At 38.2% G+C, this 22,943-nt stretch overlaps 1 protein-coding gene across 1 annotated transcript in view; it reads left to right on the plus strand.

Annotated features, from left to right (window-relative positions):
• The window catches only part of LOC150099144 (uncharacterized), a 177,476-nt gene that overhangs the window by 18,256 nt on the left and 136,277 nt on the right, over positions 1-22,943 (plus strand). Inside the window, exon 4 of the mRNA XM_090404267.1 lies at positions 6,843-7,104. Within this exon, the coding sequence (XP_090260393.1) occupies positions 6,843-7,104 (262 nt within the window). The remainder of the gene's footprint in view (positions 1-6,842; positions 7,105-22,943) is intronic.

The following is a 22,943-nucleotide window of genomic DNA, read 5'->3' on the forward strand; positions in this document are numbered from 1 at the left end:
AAGCAAATATACTTGCTTTACACCTTTTTATACTTGGAAAGTTTCTGAGAGCTTATTGTTGATTTTTATGTTTTCAACTGGATGTCAATCTGATGACATTTCTGTCTGTTCTTTTCTACGTTAATTTCTTATGGTGAGTAAGATCTTTCTTCATTTCTGAGTTTTTAACAGTATCATCACTCTATAGTTGAAGATACCCTCTCTTGCTCCATCTCATTTGCTGTTTGTGATTTTATTCTTTCCGGTGCAATCAGTAATAGCAAACTTAATGGTCAGCAGCTTTACATTCAACTGCCCCTGTCTTTTTCGGGATGACAGAATTCCAGAGCTCATTAGGAATATATCCACTTTCATAAAAGTGGATATGGACATAAAGGAAAGGCACCAGGTCATGTCGACCTGGTGCCTTTCCTTCTTTCATTTTTTCTTAATATTTCTTTTATATTGGAGGCGCATTTTCAAGACTGTTAAACTCGGATATTCTCTCTCTCTCTCTCTCTCTCTCTCTCTCTCTCTCTCTCCACAACTCTGCAAAGATGAAATGTACTCAAACCATCTTTTCTTAATTGCTTCTATTTCCAGTAACATTTCTCCACCATTGCTGTTGATTATTGACCAGTTGTATGGATCATTCATTTTCTTGTTCGTCATTTCTTTTATTTTTGACGCACCTCTCGAGTCGATGTTTTACTTCTAGATCTTTCATTTGCTAACACTTATTAAAAGCCGTGTTTCTTTTGCATGCTTTCCTTATTATGTTGTTTAAAGATTTAAATTCTGGTTTTTGCTTTGATTGTCTTCTTTTGTTGAAAAGATTTAATACACTTTCATTGGTCCAAGATTTATTTCTGATTTGAATCTTCTTTTTTGGAAATGCGTGTACAAACAGCATATTTAACAATCTCCTTAAAACGTTTCTTTTTTTTATCTATATTTTTCTATATTCTTTTTCTATGTTCAGTTTAGTATCAGTTTCCATTTCATGTTATACTTGGCACTTTGTAATGCATTCCAAACAGTGCTTCATTTCTGTTGCATACTTTTTTTTAATTGCGCCATTCTTTAGCTACGAAATCAAGCCGTGGTTTCGTAATTTCTCTTCTTTCTGTTTTAATTCTTAATGTTGAAAACAAATGGAACGTCGTTTTTGAGTTGTATCTGCTCCCTGGTACGCTTTTGTTTCCACAATACTACATTGAAATATTTTTCTAAACATTATATGATCAATCTAGTTTCTGATTTTACGATATGGGCCTTTGTTGAAAGAATGATTTGCTATTACGAGATCATTTTGCTCAAAGTTAATTTTGCACCTCTGTGGTTCATATCACCAAGTTCAAAGACAGTGATATGAACCAATGACTGGGGACATTGATCTTCCTGTGGAAAACGTAAATCCTAATTTACGTTTTCCTTAACAATCGGGATATCATCTTACCACATTTGGTTTAGAACCTTTTGTACACTTTCATAAAACTCTTCAAGGTCTTAATCACAATGGATATCTGTAGGTCATCCACCTGGTGGATACCAATGTCAAAAGGTTTTCTTGCAAGTTAGATTGGTATGATTCTGTCACTTTGTGGCTAATATCCAGGAATACTTTTGGAAAACCTTTTAATTGACTCCAACACTTCTGATGTGTCCTCTATTTCCTGAACAGATAAACGTAAAGTTATTCCTTTCACTTTTTCCATTTCCTGTCCCTCTTGTCTCATCAACTTCCATTATGTCGACATTCATATTTCTCATCTCTTCTAATGAACGGTCGGATTTACCAATTTGGTGTAATGTTCTAATATTTCAAGTAGCTGTTCGCAAGAGCCTATTTGTGGCTTTCAGGTGAACATGATCCAATGATTACCATCCTCATGACTTTTGGACAACATTCTTCATAAGCGATATTATTGGAGTTCATTCTGCGATTCCCGTTTTCGGCATATTCTTCCTTGCAGTTATTTGCAGCTGATTCCTTCACAAGGGGCTCGAGGTTCTTTTGCAGTACTAAAGTTCTTCAATTTGTGATCCATAAAGCGCAGTAGAAAGATCAGACGGTGAGACTCTAATCTTTTCCATTTCGTAGTATTATAACCATTACAATCATTCTTATCATTCTTGTAAGTCTCCAGAAATGAGCCATTTGATATCATTTGTCTTCAGCCTCAAGCCAAAACTGATAAGATATATGTCCCTCTTTCATGATTTCATCACTGCTCAAGTTGTCCAGATTTTCATGGTTCCTAGAAGGTCTTCATGGCTACCATAGTTGTTCAGGGCCCAAACGTTCCCCATCATACCTCACCTTTGCAGGCACTCCTATACTTCTCTCGTTCCTCCATCCAAAAACTAAAACGTTTGGGTTGGACTTCGGAAGATGAACAAAGGATGTCAGCGAATAATTTGTTCAATGACCGGATCTGTAATTCCAGTTTTACAAGAACTCACAATACTTTCTTGCATGTTCACAGGAATTGCATAAGTCTTGAAGTTGGTTCCAAATAGGAAACCCTCACTTGACACTTCAGAATGATTGATTAATGAAATATTCTGCATTTGAATTCTTAATGATCAAGATAAATTAGCCTGATATAATGGATCTAACCGAAACGAAACGAGGTCATTCTCAATAGGACCAGTTAAAACTAGGTATCACTCTAGAAGAGCTTCTTGGAACATCTGTAATCTTCGGAGAGATTCCGTTCAATGTAATAATCATAAAAGAGTTTCTAGGATTAATAAATTGCAACAGACGTATTAAATCAAATTGTGAAAAATTCCACTCAGGAGGCCCACAGGATGAAATGAGAATTATATGTGTATTTCGCATAAAAAAGTAAGATATGGGATATATTCACCTTACCTGCGATAAGGTAGATATATTCCATGGTGCAATATCAAATATGGAGGATAGAGAGAATGTTAGAGTCTGTTCTAATAATGAGGCCCCTCAGATTTAGATGCATTTATAACTGACTGCCAAAGTTGTGTTATCCTAATCCTTAAAAGAGGGGTAAAAATAACAGGAAAATTACAAGACTATCGTCTTACATCTCTGGAGGATAAAATAAAGTGTATTCAGGGTGGGTATTTAATGTACTTACGGGGATATTTATTCATCAAGCGAGTATTAAGTCTTTTATTTACAGCATCAAATGTGATTGGTTGCTGTGATATGTTTACTGAGGCTTACATACGTGAAATAGTTTAAGTACCATCAGGAGCGGCTCGTACAAAAGGCACTGCGGAACTGCCACCCCCAATTATATATTTATTAATTTATTTATATTTGCTTGTAATATTTAATTTTATCGTCAATAATCCTATACAGTTCTCTTATTTTGTATAAAAAAATAATAAAAATCCATCTTGTAGCACTTAGGAGTGCGAAGGACGCTAGCAGCACTGTGTTTACCACAGTGTCATATTGCTAGTATTTGCTACGCGCGCAAGCATATGCACGTCATAGTGAGATGCGAGCTATTAGCGTAATGCGGCACTGTCCGTCGCGCAGTTCCACTGTTGTTTATATGCAGTGTGCGCCAGTAGTAGAGTGTTCATAGTGCTTATCATGTTTACTCCGTCTCTTTAAATATTTGGACATTACAATTTAAAGACATAACATTTGTAATAGTCTTTATTTTAGAACATTATTGGGGTTATGATAATGGATTTTATTTTTAAGTGATTTTGAATTATACTAAACTGTATAATTTTATCGATAATAAACAATATTTTTTCATGTTTAATTTTTTTTACCATAATTTTGATATTTTATCCAAACACGTATACACTGTACTTACAGTGCGTATGTATATTTCGAAAGTTGCAGCACCTCCACGATTTCAAGCCACGAGTCGCCACTGAGTACCATATATTTGGAGTTCTAGTAAGTGCAGTATCGCGAAAATATTTAAAGAATTTACAAATAATGCCTCTGTGAGAAAGATATTGGAGGGAGCCTCTCAGCATCGGAGGATGATCGGTTGAATCCACGTATCTACTTCAGAATAGCATCAGACATTTTTAGGGATGAGGGCTGAAGGTGTAAGTGAGATTCATTGTTGCGTAGAGATGTCGGTATCCTTCAAGAGACAAAGATAATGAAGAATGAAGTGAGAGATGTTTCCTTAATAAGGTAGGATTGTGTTTCAGTAGCATTGCAATTGAAGAGTCCTCTTTCCCATGTGAATGTCAAGACGATCTAAGGGTTTATGAAATGAAGAGGAAAAGAAGGTATGGGAATTTAATCTTAGGGAGAGAATTTTTGGACACGAATGTCCGGTTAGCCCTGAGATATTAGAGAATCGACAGAAAAATCTCAGGAAAGGCTATAATATGACCGTCACTGAATGATCGGAGAGGAGACTGATGAGCCCAGTTGCAAAAAAGCAAACCATACCATAGTAAGAATGTAAAGAGCAACAAGACGAATTTCTTAAAACCGTTCCGTAGCTCCTGTCCAATTTTAATCCCCACATTGAAATATCCTCTTGGAACCTCAAACCACAAGTTTCTTGCAAGTTATACAGTGGAACATCCTTCACTTAGCCATTCTCGGTCTTCTGATGTCTGGAATCGTTATAGGACCGAATAGCTGAAAGAGTATTTTAAAATGATGGCTTTATTCCCAGTTATAATCAAATTCCCCAACCGCTATCCAAGCACTGGTATCTTAGATGCTGTTCGAAAGATACGGAACGAAAAAGAAAAAAATCAAAAATCTGAAATGACTAGCTTTACACTGTTCGCATTACAGCTCGCAATAACTGCAGAAAAACGCTAATAATAAATATAAAATATCAAATGCGAAAGCTAAATATAAAAAAGTTGTTCCTTGCTGAAACACCATTCGTGTGTTTTAATCCATCTCCAAGGCAGTGGAATGTGGAATGCACTTTCTCCTGTTCCATACGTCCGCTATCCACTCACATCCTGACTATCACGAAAAGATAAAGCTTCCTTACTGCTATCATTCCCCTCAAAATGCTGCATATCAAGGCGGCATATCTCCTTCCGTTTTAACCGAAGCACCTCAAAGGATGATTCCTCTGGTCCTTCGCCATAAAGACGTCCGAACATTTATTAATAGATTGGATATCATGGTTTTGTGGTATTTTGCCCAGTTGTACTTTACCATTAGGGCCCAACCTAAATCCACTTTGTAATATTTCACACTGGTCTAGGAGGTATCCAAGAGAATGAAGAACATCCCTGTCCATTCTAAAGAAAGAAAATGAAAGCCTTGTCCTGTTCGTTTCATTACTTGAAATTTAACCAGTTGCTTAGTGATCACTGATGTGGATCCCACACTATCAACAAACTCGTTGCATTTCCTTCCCAGGCTCAAACCGTGTGAGAAAACAATCGGTTTGAACTTGAAACCAGATTATTTCATATATCATAAAAATTAATTTCGTCGAAGAAAGGATGCATTTGTATCCGAATGCAAAAGAGAGAATAAATTGCTTTGAATGCGTTTAGAACTTTGGAGGCTCTTTAAGCCATTAAGCTCTTCAAGACTTGGACATGCACCGCGAGTGTTTCAGAAAACAAAAAGCCAAAGTAGACACAAAATGTCGTTCTAAAATCTCCGAAAGGCAAAGCAAATTTTGAAAGCAAAATGTGACTGAAATTTCTTCTAGACAAACCTCGGAGATTGGAATTGAATTTCTGAATTAAAGGTTAAAGCAATTTACAAATATACCATTCCTGTGAACGGCATCTATTTTCTTGCCAGTTTGTTTGTTTGCTATTTATCAGTTGAGAACCACTAACATAACTAAGGAGGAAGATTACTGTTTAACGAATTCTGGTACATCTTGTCGTGTACCTCCTCAGATTAAGGTCCTTGTGGTTGAAGTTCATTTGTTAAATCACGCTTAGCAATGTAGAAATTCCTTCGTTAATATATTTATTTCCTAATTTTGTAATTTTAGCTCTCATTAAAGTGTTCCTTTCTCTTTATATTCTACGTGGTTCTCCCCCGATAAAAACATTGGCAACTCTCACCACGCATACCTCAATTCATAGTTTGCTTCTTTCTTGGAAAAAACAAATAAAAGGAGAGGGGAGAAAATGCACTGTGGAAGACCGGCTGAGTTAAGTTCTGTTGAAGAACAGTGGAAAGGTTTTTCAAATCTAAAACAGTCTATCTAAATGAAGTGCACACTTGCTTTAACGGACCAGCGCGAAATCATTTGGGATCAGCATTTATTGCACACTTTAAATTTTTAATAAAAGAAACCAACTGGTCAGTGAGTTACAATTACTCATTCACAATTTACGATTACATTTTAATCGTGAATTAAGTTAAATTAAACGACCACGTCTTCTACTGTAGGTTAGAAAACTTCCTTCTGTCATATTGCAGTAAACAGTGCACGAACTGCTTGCTATGAGTGTGTGTGTGTGCGCGCGCTCGTTCGAACGCTCTCAGGGTGGCGAAGGAGGAGTCATTTCAAGCAGTCCCATTTTTAATGAGTCTGATAAGAAGGACGAACGTTGCAGTATCTCTTCGCAGCATGGGTTCCTCGCGAGTAACAAGAAAGGGCGTTGAAGGACCACTTAACACGAGACAAAAAAAGGCAACTGACAGATGTCGCTGTCGTTTCTGAGAAGACACGAGAACTGCCGGAGTACCAAACCTATGTGGCTTTGGTTCGTCAGTTGTTTAAGTGCCAGCCACAAGACAGTCTTCAAAGTGGATTGCTTTAATTGCAGGTTAAGTGTTTATTATTTTCCTACCTCAAGTGATGACATCGCGATTGATTTTGAGCTTTTAATTAAATATTGTTCTTTTTTTTTTTTTTCAATCTGACCGAGTCGTGTTGCGATCGTTTCAGAGTCCTGGGATTGACCCTGCGATTAAGGAATTCTGGAAGATTTGGGGTCACGAACAGATCGCGCGAAGAGTGTTTCCTGTCACCATGGCAACGACTCCGCTCACCAAACTGGGTCCGTTGTACAGCAGACTGGGTAACAGCAGCGTCTCCCCAGGTGGCGCCGAAGCCATTGTCAGCGTGGGCTCCCTGTCTCACGTGCCGGTGAAGGAGGGATTGCAGAGCGTCATCAAGTGCCTCAAGTCTCAGGACATCTCGCAACCGAGTAAGTGGCGATTTACGTGAAAATCTTCTTTCCCTTCCCCAGTCCTTCCCTTAACTAATCCCAGTGTTTTTCCCTTCCGTGCAGAAGAGCCCAAAGAAGATCAGCACGAGAATAAACTGCATTCTTGCAGCTGCAGTGTCTGCAAGATTCAGTCTCAACCACTGAGGACTTCACGACTTCGGTTCTACGGAGACTTACCGGCAAAAACAACTCAAGGTGAGCACCGCATCGAGTTCAGTTCTGATAACGGCATTTTGCTATTATTTTGAGTGTAATCATGCTGTGATATCAATCATTTCTCTGATATTGCTCCTTAACGTGTCTTATTCTCCGAGTTTGTCATGGCTGGATGTGAACCCTTCAACGACGTCAATCTGAATTTCTACTTGCGCTGCTACACATTTTGGTAATAGAAAGAGAAGTAACATTGAACCTCTCTCAGCTAATGTGTCTTCTCTGCGAAAAGAAATTAACTACAAATTATCTTGTGGTGGAGATGAATTCAGAATGCAACCTTCCTCACCACGAAGGGGGGAATGCGCTATACCGATTGAAATGTTGGGTGGGGATGATTAGAAGAAGGTGATTTGTCAGATACACTGAATGGTGAATGTCAGGCGTACAAGATCTTGAATCTGCCCCTTTGCAGTATTTTAAATAGAAAATAGGTCGTTTTCGCTATTGTCAGAGGACACTAATTTTTCCTTTCCACTCTCATCCGATGTCATTGAAATAGACGTCACGTGTACACCCTCCCTTCTCCGTGTGGTTACATTCAAGGGATTGTATTCCCTAATTTTGTTTGAGTCGTTCTTCGGTCATCAAAGAACCATTAGAGCTCATCCGCGTGCCTCTTCAGATACGTTTATGGGCATTTCCCTTTCTTTGCAGTTGCGACCAATTTCTTCAGCGCTCTCAACTAATTCTGTTGTCGTCGTGGTAATAAGACATCGAAATCCAACTTATCAATTCAGGCAGTGGGTGGGAGTAGGCTCTGTGAGTGGGAGACACGGATCTTTAGTATGATCGTTTTTTTAATAAAAACCGAAGATTTGTTTAGTTCACCGGAGCACGCAGAACAGGTCTTTGTCACAGTACACATTGATGTTTTTTTGTGTGAGCGCGTCTTCATCTAAAGCGATTGTCTTCGATCTCTCTGGGCAGGAATCTTCTCACTGATAGTGGAAAGTGAAATACTGACTTTTATCCTTGGGGGAAACAATACTCCATCTGTTTTCTTAATGGCTTTGATTCTACTGAAAGAAATCTCTAGCGCGAGATATTCACTGAATGTCTTGTAGAAATTCCCGTGGGAATGCAACAAACATCTTTGACGGTCTGTCATTTATTTGCTTGCCGTGTTTGTAGAAGACGAAGCTGAGTTCGTTGATTCCAGAGACGGCCTAATTGTGATACTGCAAATATTGAATTCCTGTTGACTGGAGAAGTACAAAGATAACAAAATATATTGATGTTTGTTACAGCAATACAACGATAATCGAAGACGAAGCTGAGTTCGTTGATTCCAGAGACGGCCTAATTGTGATACTGCAAATATTGAATTCCTGTTGACTGGAGAAGTACAAAGATAACAAAATATATTGATGTTTGTTACAGCAATACAACGATAATCGAACATAGAAGACGTAATACTATAAATATGATGTATCCACTTGAAATATAACATCACCACTTGCATAGTAATGTAGACACCGATATGTTGGTAAAAGACTCATAATAATAAACAGAAAAAGGAAATATAAGGAACTGTACAGCGTGTACAAGCAAAGGCCGTAGCCATACTAGTTACTAGAAAATTAAATTGGGGAGAAACAGTGACTGTAAAATCCGGTGACTCTATTTATGAGGGCTCACGTAACATTGTATATACACTATCTACCAATAATTGTCCGGACACGTCAGCAATTTATAAAATATCAGCAGACGAACGTAATATCGGATATATCCACCTTGATTTTGATCACCTCCTGCACCCTTTGAGGGAGGCTTTCCACCAATGCGCCAGACATCAGGTGGAATTGATCTCCATTCCGCCATCAAAGCAGCACTGAGTTCAGCGACAGATCGAGGACGTGCTGCTTTGAAGTTGAGGCAGGGCTCTGCACAGGCCAGGTAGTCGTTGAACACTCATCTCTTACCATTCCATAACACTTACTGTACAGCTTTGTGGCATGGGGGATTGACGTCTTGACAGTAACACGAGTCCGCTCCATAAAATCTCCACAGTGTAGGTAGCACCTGATTATCCAAAATATCAAGGTACTGAGCTGCATTCATGAAACCACGAGCAACCTGTGGTCCCCACTCAAAACCAGCTGAATGCACCCCACACACCATTACCCCTCCGCCATCAAACTTTACTGTGAGTACAACACATGGTAACAAGCGTTCACCAGACTGCTTCCACACCCACAACTCCATCAGACTGGAAACAAGTGAACCTTGACTAAACATACACACACACACACACACGTAATAACCACAGTAATAAGTTTCAATAAGTAAATATAGATTACATCAAGATTACATTTGTGAAGTAGGTCTTCAGCACTTTCTTTACATAGACGTTCATGTTTATATAAAGAGCTATGTAGTAGTTTGGTCTTTCCCAATGGATCCTATGGTTTGGGTTTTCAACTCCGTGTTGTGCGAGGCCAGATTTCTGTAGTTTGATAAGACGGATATGGTCTTGATGTTCCGAAATGCCTTTATGAACAGATCTACCTGTCTGTCCATAGTAAGACAATTTACAGGAGCATAGAACCTCGTAGGTAGCATCAGAGGTGAGGGTTTGTCTTTAGGAGTGGGTAACAAGTTATAGCTCTGGTTAATTGGTTTGTAGTTTCTTCATAATGTTCGAAAGTCGTTCGGAGATGCCTTTATAAGGTATGGGAATCCTAAGGGCTTGTTCTTGTCTAGGTTGATGTGTGGTGAAGTGACTGGTGATTGTTTGAGTTGTTTAAAGATTGTATCCATTTAATATGGCTGTAGTTTTTATTATTTCCAATTCGTGGTTTATAGATTCTTCACAGGAGCAGAATCTGTGTGCTCCTGTAAGAATCTATAAACCACGAATTGGAAATAATTCCTGGACACATCCAAAGAAAACACCTTTGGAGATTCTTTTTCTAGCGTGAGTTTGATGCGCGGATGAATAAGGTTTATTTTATCTAGAAACAGGTGTAGCTCTTGTTCGGAATGACCACAGACAGAGTCATTCCGAAATTATTAAAACTTATTACTGTGGTTATTGCGTGTGTTTGTTTAGTCATGAATTCTCCACAGATTTCATTGTACAATAAAGGTGAACCTTGATTCATCGCTCTAGATTATTGTTTTCCACTGGTCATTTGTTCAGTTCACACGCTGTTTGCACTAGGCAAAACGAGCTGCCCTTGTTCGTTGTCGTTATGTTTGGCTGCCGCTGCTTTTCCGTGGAAACCCAGTAAATGTTTTTTTTTCGCACAGTATTGGTGCTTGCCATAGTGTTACTGCCGCTCTGGAACTCCTCACGGATGGGCTGTGCCGATTATGTCCGGTTTTGCATACCAACAGTTTTAACACTCTCCTGTCCCTGTCGTTCATTTTCGGCGGCCGCCCTAGGTGTTTTCCTGCACTAGTGATGCCAGAACGTCTCCATTTGTTGATGACATCACCAGCCGTTGATTTTGGATGCTCCAATTGAGCATCAATGTGACAGCCCACGATGACACCTCTCTCAAAGTCACTGAGTTCACGTAGTGTTGCCATACCAACTTTATTCAACTGCTACGATGAAATGTTGCTTCTTACTATCTCTACACCGGGTTTTAGGTTATTAACAAACCTGGAATGTTCCATAACTTCAAATAACAGGGATGTCCAATAATTATTGGTAGACAGTGTACTTGTCATAATATATTAGAATCGTAATCAGACATAATGTATCACACAGCGATCTCTTATAATATGCGTTCAAAATAAAAGTCAGCATTATTTTGTCCCATGAGGTGGTCTCCCAATCTTTTTCTAAAAGTGTAACATGATGTTACAGACTTTAATTCATTAAGACATTTATTGTAGCACCTTGTTGCTAAGTGCTAAAATGGTGTGTGAAAAATTTCTTTGTTTTCCTTGAGAACTACCAGCAAGTTCTAACCACAACGTAAACCATAGTCTGCGTTAGGTACAGAAAAACTTATAATGTTATATCTTACATATAGTATACAATTATATAGATAAAGATTCTGTAATGGCAAAATGTTAAGAACTACAAACAAGTAACAAGTTGAATGTACGAGTAATGGCTCTAATTCTAATAAGTCAGTAATGGCTCTAATTATTCTGTTTTGGATTCTTATTAATGGAAGCAGATTGTTGCTGTAATCTCCCCCCAACAGATGATGCCATGTTGCAGTGAGGAATTTATCCAAGAATGGTATAAGCATCTTAAGAATGCTGCATTTACAAATTTTTGCAACATACAACATTCTGTTAATTACGAACTTCAACTTATTTGTTAAAAATTGTTGTGGGAATTCCATTTCAGATTGCTATCGATGTGGAGGCCCAAATACTTGACTGATTGTTTTTGACTAAGTTACAGTTACAATGGTGGATATCACTGCACTTCGTTTCATGCCATTTTATGGTTATGTTGTGATCTAGCTTATCTGTTAACGTGAAGTACAAATACCTCGTTTTACCGGTAAGACCATTTTAAGACCATTATTGCTAAACCACTTGTTTAGTTTCAACATATCACGGTTAATCCAATTTTCTAGATCTTGAGGGATCTAGAAAATGAGAGTATCGTCAGCGAACGATATCATTTTGCCAAATAGTATGCACTCACAAATCATTAACATCGAGGTGGGCAAATTCGCCGTAAACATTTTCGCCGTAATAATTTAAACTAGCAATCCGGTGACCTTATCAACCAACTAGTCAGAGGAAGGTAATTTCTTTAAAATTAAGCTTTCTAACTGGCAGTCTGCTTTGTGCTGCCATTGATAAATATTTCTATGCACTAACCCGGTTATGTAAAACATTCAGCGAGCATCGTCACCTTTCTCAACCCTGGAAATCTAAAGTTTAATAAGCAATGTAAAACTTAAAATTATCAGCTACTAGTTCACAAATCACTGCTGGGTCTTTCGTTGCCAATATTTCATCAAATTTAGATAACAACACTTCATCTCTGATGTCATCTTTAGCAAATTTGTGTGTTAATATTAGACGGAGGCAAAAGAAATGCCAAGCATCCCCTATCTCAACTGAAAGAAGTGAATATATAATTCCAGATGAGTATAAATTTCTAAAAAATGGTGACCAGTTTTTATTATACGTTAGTGGTGAAGATGATGCAGAGAGAATTTTGGTACACAAGCTGGATTCGATAATCTTGAAAATAATTATTTTCAAGATCATCCAATTATTCGGGCTACATATAATAATAGGAAGTATTAGCATTCCTCGTCTTTTTGCTTTCATCATCATCACGAACCATGGGCTCACTGCCCGTTGTTGTCCTATGCCTCCTTCACTATCTTCTTCTACCTTTCTTTATCCAGTGCACAGTGTCACAGTTTCTGTACACCCATTCCATGCCCATTCCATCCTTTGTCATCTATCCATTCTCTATATGGTCTACCTCTTCTGTTTACACCATCCAAAATACCAAACATAAATGTCTTTATCTTCCGGTCCTCACTCATTCTACAGATGTGTTCAAATAATTGCAGCTTTGTTTTATAATCTTCCGCATTAGATTCTGTTTTGGTTGTCTTCTGATAGAGCTCTTCATTGGTGATTTTCTGTACCCATCCTATTCTTAGAATCTTCCTGTAACAAGTTCTTTCAAATGCCAGAATTCTTTTTCTTGATTCCTTATTTATTACCCACGTTTCAGATCCATACAGTTCACCGCTGAAGATGCATGTTTCCAGCACTCTTAGTTTTGTTTGCAGACTGATCACTTTACTTTTCCAGATGTTATCCATGGCCTTCAGATTTGTTCTTCCCTTTGCAATCCTGATTTCTTTATTTTTTTTTACAGTCCAAATCATGTGCCATTTTACTTCTCAAATATGCGATGAATTGTTCTACATTTTCTATATCAATTCCATCCACTTGTATCTTTTGTTTCATGTTCTTCTCACCAAATACCACTGTCTTCGTTTTTTCCAAGTTAATAACAAGTCCGAATCTCTTCCCTTCCTCATTTAACAGTTTCAGTGTTTTTTGTAGTTCTCTTTCGTCTTCTTCAATAATAACAATGTCATCTGCAAATCTCACATTGTTAATCCTCATTCCGTGTACAGATATTCCTTTTGCATCTTCCTTCATTTTATTCATTACTCTTTCTACATTTTTTTTTAGAAAAAGGTGATGACGAAAAAAGGTTTGGTGATGACGAAAATGCTTGGTGATCTTGGGTTCTCCTGTCTAGTACCTTGTTTTAAACAATTTCCCCAAATCATCACCTATTCTAATTCTATCCCGTAATTGTATTCTTGTAAACATATTTTAATGTAGCTATTAGTTTTTTTTATCAATTCCATAGGATTCTAGTACTACTAATGTCACTTTCTCGTCGATACTGTCAAATTCCTTCTGAAAATCAACAAAGCAGGTATATGTTTTTTTTTCCTCCTAGCTTTCTCTGCTATTAACCGCATTGTCAAAATCTGTTGAATTGTAGTTCTATCCTTCCTAAATCCTGCTTGCTCGTCTGCAAGGTATGCTTCCAATTGTGTTCTCAATCTTTCTGTCAATATGATCATCATCACTTTACCAAGGTGACTTATCAAGGCAATTGTTCTATAATTTTTACATTCTAGCTTATTTCCTTGTATAATCTCACTAATATTGATTTCACTCACTCCTTTGGCATTTTCCCTTCTTTCCATACCATATTACATAGTTGGTGCATTTCTGTAACCATACTTTCACCACCATATTTAATCATTTCTCCAGTAATGTTATCGTTACCAGGACTCTTGTTGTGTTTTAGCCGTCTTATTGCTTTTTCTACCTCCTCTTAAAATGTCCATATCATGCTCATTACCTGGTGGTGATATCTGCTTCAATACTTCAGCTGTACAATTATATCTTTATTCATCAATACTTTTTTTTTTCATCTTTAACTGTGGTCTGTTTTGGTTGCCGCCTTTTATCGATGGTTCTGATCGTTTTGTACACATTCCTAGTTTTATGCTCTCCATAGTACTTTTCTATATTATTGTATTTGACTGCTAACCATTTCCTCTTATCCGGCTGACTGCTTTTGTTTCATCTCATTACACTTTCTTCTATATTGCTCCTCAATTTGTTCTGATGTATTCCTTCTTATTTTCAGCATTCTTTTCTCCTGTACTAATTTCAGTGTTTCTTTACTAATTCACTTCTTCTTGAACTTCTCTTCTTCTGGTACTGTTTCTTCAACTGCATCTTCTATCGCCTTCATTACTCCTTCTACGCTTAGATTCGAATGTTTTTATTTGTCCACACTTTTAAGTTTCTATTCTAACTGTTCTGCACCTTCTTCCTATTTATGCTTCACTTATTCTTGCTGTATCTCTTCGTTTCTTATGATGGGGTTTATATTATCTTTTTAATTTCACCTTGATGTTTGCAATCACTAAACTATGGTCCGAGTCTATATCCGCTCCTTGAAAAGTTCGACATTGCTGTACTGATGTTATCCATCTTCTTTTAATCATGTCCATCATGTTCTTGTTTTTCCCATCATTTGATCGCAACGTCCATTTTATACCTTCTTTTGCTGGAATCTTGTGTTACAGATCATCATCTCGTGGTCCACAGCAAATTCTAACTTTTTCCACCTCCTTCATTTCTTTCTCCGAAACTATGTTTTCCCATGATTCTTTCCCAACCATCATTGTCCATTCCGACTTTGGCATTCCAATCTCCTTCAATAATTAGCACATCTTGCTTTGGTATTGTTTCTATTGTCTCTGTCATAGGATATTGACTTATTTTACAAATAAGTCAATATCTTCATCTGTGCTGTGAGATGTGGGTGCATGTATCTGAACTATTGATACATTAAATGGTTTGTTTGAAATCTTGCTGCTATGATTCGTTCATTGACTGGTTTGTAGCCTAACAGTGCCTTTCTAGCTCTTTTGTTAAGAAGGAAGCCAACTCCTGCTTCGTGCTTGGTGTCATGCCCTATGACCGTATGGCTTTGCAATCATTTATCTCTCCTGATGATGTCCATTGCACCTCCGCCAGTCCTAGTATATCACACCGATATCTGTTCATTTCCTCACGAAGTAATTCTAGTTTTCTGCCATTCAAAGTGTCCGTACATTCGATGTTCCTACTGATAATAGTTCTGTTAGTTTCGGGTATGTTTCCTTTCGAAATCCCACTTTTGGATTCAATCCCGATCGCTCGATTAGTATCGTGGACCTTGTTGATCCGGGCGACGTCCGAGCCGGCATGTTGTAGCGTTGATCCTCTAGGCATCAGATAACAATCGTGTTTTTTCTTTACGGTCAGAGCATCGACACTCTTCTGACCAACCCTTTTCCTTTATCCAGGCTTGGGACTGGCCTGAGACCCCTAAGGATTACACGGCGGCTTTAATCAGAATTAACTTACAGCAGATTATTCAGTGCCTTAAAGGGATTACTTTCATCATTAGATCCCGAAACATTAATGGTTGACTTCGAGAAACAAGTATGAATGCTTTTTCTAACATATTTACATCCACAACTATGACAGGTTGTTTATTTCATGTTGCGCAAAATCTTTATCGCAAAACTATTTTCTTGTTTTATTGTTTTCTGTTATTCAGATAGTATTTGAAAAGTCTTTACTAACTCCTCTAATGCCGTATGTGGACATTCTCAGTAGTAGTAGCAGGTCATGATGAACACAGTCAGAAGCCTTAAATATATCAAGACAAACGACTGCTGTGGACATCCCTTTATTTATTCCACTATAAACTGCTTTATGGAAATCCAATAGCTGTTTTTCCGTATTCAATCCGGATCTAAACCCATATTGATTAGTTTCGTAAAAGGATATTGTATTAAGAAGGATAAAAGGATACATTTTTAATCGTTTTTTTTTTATTAGGATTTCAATAATCTTTGAGATTGTGACGGTATACATAAAATGGTCTGTGATTGTTTATTTTATTTCTGTTACCTCCTGTAAATGGCGGAATAACTGAAGCAATCTTTAAGTTTTCTATAAATTTTCCGTGTTCAAAAGATTTATTGAAAATATGTGTAAAGAACTGCAACTTATGTTTAATGATAATGTTTAGTTTTTCTTAAATATAAGAGCCAATAGGCCTCATTTCGGCGATATAAACATTATTTAAATTAAGGGGATATTAAATCCCACATTGTTTTAAAACCGAATAAGAAACTCAAAGATTGGAATCAGAGAGTTTCATGCCGAATATAGTAAACTATAAAGTATCGGCGATTACTAGCGTGAGCTAATGCAAGTAATGCAACTCGCAGCAAAGGTGGTAAAGTTCTGATCGTTATTCTTGGTATTTTCCATAATGTAAAAACACATTTCCTAGGAAATGTATGCTGTTATTACATTATGGCGGGAGGTCACTACCCAGACCGGTTTCAGCCTGTTTTGAGGCTTCATCAGTGAGTAGCTAGACCAAATTAACAGCATACGTTTCCTAGGAAATGTGTTTTTACATTATGGAAAATACCAAGAATAGCGAACAGAACTTTACCACCTTTGCTGCGAGTTGCCCGAGTTTGTACTACGTACTAGGACTACTTGCATTAGCTCATGCTAGTAATCGCCGATATTTTTATAGTTTAGTATTTTCGGCATGAAACTCTCTGATTCCAATCTTTGAGTTTCTTATTCGGTTTTAAAACAATGTGGGATTTAATATCCCCTTAATTTAAATAATGTTTAGTTTTTCGACATTTATATGGTCACCTCCAATCTTTTCCCATTTTTAAATCCGATTACTACACCCTCTGACTCATCTTCGTTTACTGCGTATAGATACATGGAATTCTTAATCCACAGAAGGTGACTCGTGTGCTTTGTTCTCTCTGTAGGATCAAAATCGCAGCTACCAGAGTTTGTGAATTGGTTGATCATTTCGTTAAGTACAGCGGTGAAGTCATTGCCCTTTGGGAATTCACGTGTTTTCTGCTTTGTATTACCAATTACCATGTTAACCAACCCCATTCGTTACTTTTATCATTCATAGAAGAAAGAAATTTCGTTAAGAGATAATGTTCTTTTACCTGCTTTATTTTTTCCTTCGTTTCAAACAAATGTTTCTATTGAGCCCCACGAAAACGGGAAAACACATTGTTCTTTGGCTTTTCCTGTAGTGAGTGGATTCGGTACTGCCATTAAAATATCGACAGGATTAATACAAGGAAGAAATAAATTTAATTAATTAAAATGGATTATTAATTATATGAAGATGTATTCATGGGATATGAAACAGAGAGAGAGAGAGAGAGAGAGATGATTGATAAAAAACAAAAGTGTGATCAATACTAACGGACTGTTTTGATTCTCTTTCAGGTACCACGGAGGGTTCAGCCTTTCACCTTCCTCTTCAGGCCAGAACGACACCTGGCGAACACCGGCAGCCATTCGTTTCCCGCTCTTCATTTCATGTTCAGCACTCGCCACTCCCCTATCCCCCTCTGTCCACCAGCGATTCGCGAATGAGGGACTTTTCTTCGTTCCAGGGCACTTGTTCGAAAGCATCCGATCTGACCTACGACACCGCCACAACCCTGTCCGAGACTCAGAAGCCAGTGTACAGTTCTTCCCGACAGCTGGTGCAGCCCGTTCCTCATTACTTCCCTCTGAACCTGAAAGCCTTCTCGCAGCCCGTGATGTACAGCTACCCCATGCTGAATAAGACTCAGTACTCGCTCTCTTTGAGCACGAGGCCAAACATTTGACTTTCTCCCACCCGAACTGTTTAGCAGCCGCCGAAGAAGAATAAATAAATAAATAAAAAAACTGTTTAGCAGAAGCGAAGCTCCAACTGTCAGAATTTCTCCTGTTTCCCCTCTCTCACTTTCCATTCTTTATTAAAGCTCTAATCACGTGATTATGTGTGTTTAGTTCTCCCTGCTTCCATCAGCAAGTTGCTGATAGCATCACATTCAACGGTAAAAATTATACGCAGAAAGCAAAAATTATACGCAGAAAACAGTTTCCATTATTTAAGGTTCTGACCAAACACATTTCAACGAAGTGCAACAAACAGGCAATTGGATAGATTGAACATACGCTAATCGCCTTCAGGAAACATTGCTCAAGATGGCGATAGATGATCATCGTTGTTCAATGCAAGAGGGCTTATTCGATGTCTGCAACATTTTCTGACGAAGAGAAAGTTCGCTCTTTAGACTAATGGAATCTTACTACCTAACTCTCAGTCACCCCAACCCACAATGTACAATCCTCCGGTGTACTTTTATTTCCTAGAACACCACTCGGTATCATCGCTATTTACAAGGGAACTTCATTGAAGAACAAAGATGTTATTAAGGAATGCATCGTCCATCGAAAGAAGTTCACCAGAATGTGAAAAAAAAAGAGATTGGCTGATAATCAAATACATTAGAATTAATTATTAAACTAAAAGGACCAAATAATGTGCTAGAAGTACTTTTCAATGTGGACATTTTCAGAGAGATTTGCAATTAACTTTTATCTTGGCCTTACAAGTTGAAGGCGACGCTTTTGAATTTCCACTTTGAGCATGGATGGATGTTAACGTCTTTGGGTGGCAGATTAATTTCATTGGCGAATGTGACTAGGTCATCCCTACTTACTGAAGTAGATTGAAATGCCGTATTTGTTCTCTAAACGTGGGGACGTCCTAAATTGTCTGATTCGTAGCCAAGCAACAATCAATGGCGCAGCAATGCAGCACATCTTCAAGAAGAGAAGCAATCGAGCGACATGCCGTTGGACCCTCTCATGGATGGGAGTCAGCAACAGACCACTTCATCTTGTCAGCTGAAAACAAGGAGCACATTGGATGAGAAACATCGACCACTGGATGCTGAGAAAAAGGTTCGCATGTTCGCATAAATCATGAACCCGGTTGTCGCACTCTGGGGGAAGTGGAACTAGAGATTGGCGACACAACATGAGTCAGAAAAGCTCTTCATGCAGGTGGGAATACTACACTGAGATGTGGTTTCTTGGTACGCTTCGATGAGTCTAAGTAAAGTATCTAATTGCTATTGCTTACTTAAGCCGTTCTTCGGGATCACGTTTGGCTCCCTGGTGGCAATCACTCTCAGCAGAACAAACGCATTGGAAAGTTATCCTGTCCCACTTTATCGTACTTACTGACAGAGTCCCATTGCGATTAAACATCACAGAGAAGATATCTAACTGACGTGGAAGCTCCTTCGGATGGTGATGGGCCACAGTCGCCTCTGAGGCAATGTCTCAATAGGTCACCACCTAATAGTGAAGTTATCTTTTCTTAAACTTCATAAGCCAGTCACTCGGGGGTGTAAGACTCACAAACATTGAATTTTTTTTAATGCTGAGTCTTTTTTGAAACATATAACGCAAGAACTGTGCAGTGTTCCATACATCTTTAGAGCAACCGGGGGTGTTTTATATCAGCGGAATCACGCAATATAAATGTTGGGAGGCAACAGAATGGTGATTCCAGAGAAGTTCAGAATGTCTAAAATAGTTAAAGCTCTCAAGATTGACGCAATACTCGTTAATATGAAAATAATTTGAGAAAAATGTTTATTCAAAGGAAGTAAACAGAACACAGTTCTTAGGATGACACGGGCCTTGATAGCCCACGATGGACTCTAATAAGAGGAACTGAAAACAAAGTATCAACTACACTTGATGTCTTCTTACAACGGGGTCAACGCATGCACAGAAGTTCTGTGCAGACTACCATCATATTATGCATTAAGTCTGTGTGTTAATGATGAATTTATGCCCATCTTCATTCACCTTAAACATGAAATTAAAATTTGGGGGCTGTTTGTTAAGTGAAATGGCATCTTCACTCCCGACACCAACATTCTGGAACCAGCATCTTAGATTGACTTATTTATACCCCGACAACAAATCTGATTTCTGTGTTTGCCTTTTCCTTGTCCTCAGATTGCAATGTGGGCCACTGTCTCATAAATTCAACCCCCCCCCTCCTTCAAGGTCCTTTTCTCCAATTTTTCCTTCACTCAGGACCCTTTTTTTAAAAAATCAACGTTTCCCTGTTCGATGTCATCAGAGCTCGATTTATTTTCTTCGGTTTGATGGACGTTCCCCTCGAAGCCGCTAACAAACTTTGTGCTGTTAATGTATTCCGACACACGTCCAGCGGCCTCGCACAGTAATAGTTCTACGGCTGACATCGTTACTCAGATGAGGAGTAAGCTAGAAACAAGATTTGACGCCTCGTCGAGAATGAAACAACCTGAAAGGTTCGCCCATCAGATGGAATGACCCACTTGTGAGGTTATTGTGTTCCAAAAGACTCGTGCACATCGATAAGCGATGCCTCCGTTTACTGGCAATAGCTCAACGAAAAGAGAAACAAACACGCCATCTGTTAGCCAACAGATTCTATATCACACTGCGCTTTCACGAAAAAGACACACACAAACACAAATTTATGATGTTTTTTTTTATTCTTCCATTACATTAGATATACAACAAATAAAGGATAACACAATTTATAAGATCTAAATAAACAAAATTCTTTAATTAAATTGAAATTTATCGTTTCATCGAAATTTAATATATACATAAATTAAAAACAAAACTTTTGTTTTAAAGGCAGACTTCTTGTCTTTTGGTAGCAACCACATGCGTGACGTCATACACGAGCTGCAGTAACATAAACTGGTAATTTATTGAACGTGCCTTTATTTATTATTTTATGTCACATGACTTATCTTGCACTGACTCACAATACGAAGCAATAAATTCAATACATACATTCTCTCTCTCTCTTTCTCTCTCTCTCTTGCATTTCTTTCCCGCCGATAAACCACTGCACCCATTTCTTCCTGAATTCAACGTGTTCTGACGCTGGTACAGTTTATATATTTTACCGTAATAATGGAACCAAACCATTGAAAGTATTGCGTGTATTACAGCAAAGGAAAAGCGATTTCTTTTTCTTTTCTTTGTTTTCTTTCTTAAACTGTTAAAGTTTATCTTCGGCTGTTAAACAAATGCCTTCGTGGTTTGATACACCAACCCCGAGGACGTTGGGCAGCAGTTCAAGGCCTCCTTTACCCTACCAGTAGGAACTTTCATTCGAAGCTGTATCCTAGCAACCGATGAAGATACTGTCGGTAGGTTTGAAATACTTTTACTACGCCTAGGCACGGCAGAGAGATAGCGAAAATACGTAAACGGTAATCTACAGGCAAGAACGAAAGAATCCCCCAAATGTGTTTTGCGTAAGAAAAGTGTTTTTACAAACAGAGAAATTTAATTAAAGGAATGCCGTTATTATCTGCTACCTTGATGATACGGTGCTTTTGAAAGTCTAAATAGCACGAAGAAGTAGTTTTCTTGAAAGGAACACATCAAGTGCAATCGGTTATGGGAACTGTTCTTTTAATAATTCCAAAGCTAAAACTGGCTCAACAGACCTTCTAGTCTCGTTTGGCTAATAGCGTGATGCGGGTGTGACGTCACAAACATCTCTCTGAAAGTAAAACGTAGACATATTGAAATCCATTCGCGGGCTATAATTCGGCTGAAACAATGCATTTCACTTGTATTTCTGTTGGTTATTTGGATCAGCTTTTTATTTTTATTTTAGCGCTGAATTTGTCAGGCGTGAGTAATTGCTGAGTAATTTCGAACTTCTGGATACAATTCTTCCCCACTTCAAAATATCGAACTGAGTCACGTGCATCTCCAGCTTGCTTCAAATGGATTTTTTTTTTCTTTATTAACGTAGCGGAAAGAAAACTGCAGCTAAGATCTCCAAGTGCTAACTTCGAAGTCAGCTGAGCGAAAAACATATTTCAGAAAATGGGTGTGTTTCGCGTGAAGCGTCAATCTCGCTGGGTTTCGTCGGAAGAAGGAGGTGGAAAGAAAACTCAAGGAAGGTAATTCGATTAGGGGGAGACATCCCTCCCCCTTGTATGTGTCAATAGTGTTATAAAAACACCGTGAGCAAAAATGTTTGCTTTCCTTTGTGGGTGAAGCGAATTCTCAATAAAGAAGTGAAAGGCAAAGTGGAGAAGCTGGTGAAAGGCAAAAGCGAGGGATTCCCAAGGGATTTGGGTTGTAACCCCTGAAAGAAACAGGAGGTGCTTCGAAAGTATATTAGCGAGGGTGATAAGAAGACTCTGGCATAGAAATGAAAGCGCAATTTGCAAGCACAACATCACAGATCTGTTTTCTGTTGTTGCTTATAAATTATAAGCAACAACAGAAAATGAAGAATGTGGTTCCTTTCGTGGAGGGGTTCTAATTGGGGTGGGGAAATATTTTTAAGAGATAAAATTTATTATTGTGTATTTTAATAATCTAAGTTTTTCATTTCATGAAGAAACCGGTTACAGTGATTAACTCCTCAAACAAATATCCGAAGACTTTCAAAGATCTGTCATTTACATAAACAAAATAACAAATAAATACCACTTTCATTAACGAAAACTATAACTACGCTATTCTGGGGGTAAATATCCCATAGGAACCAAAATATTAATTGAAACTCAAATCCTCCAAAAGGTTAAGACAGTGTCAACATATTTTCGCGACGTGATCGACAATTGACTCGTAGATCCAAGGCGACATCCTATGGTGTTCAAGGATACTGGACTGGCCTT

Source organism: Typopeltis vanoorti, chromosome 14 (assembly GCF_054136105.1).
Source record: "Typopeltis vanoorti isolate ZY-2024b chromosome 14, IOZ_Tvanoo_1.0, whole genome shotgun sequence".
In the NCBI taxonomy this organism is placed as follows: domain Eukaryota; kingdom Metazoa; phylum Arthropoda; class Arachnida; order Uropygi; family Thelyphonidae; genus Typopeltis; species Typopeltis vanoorti.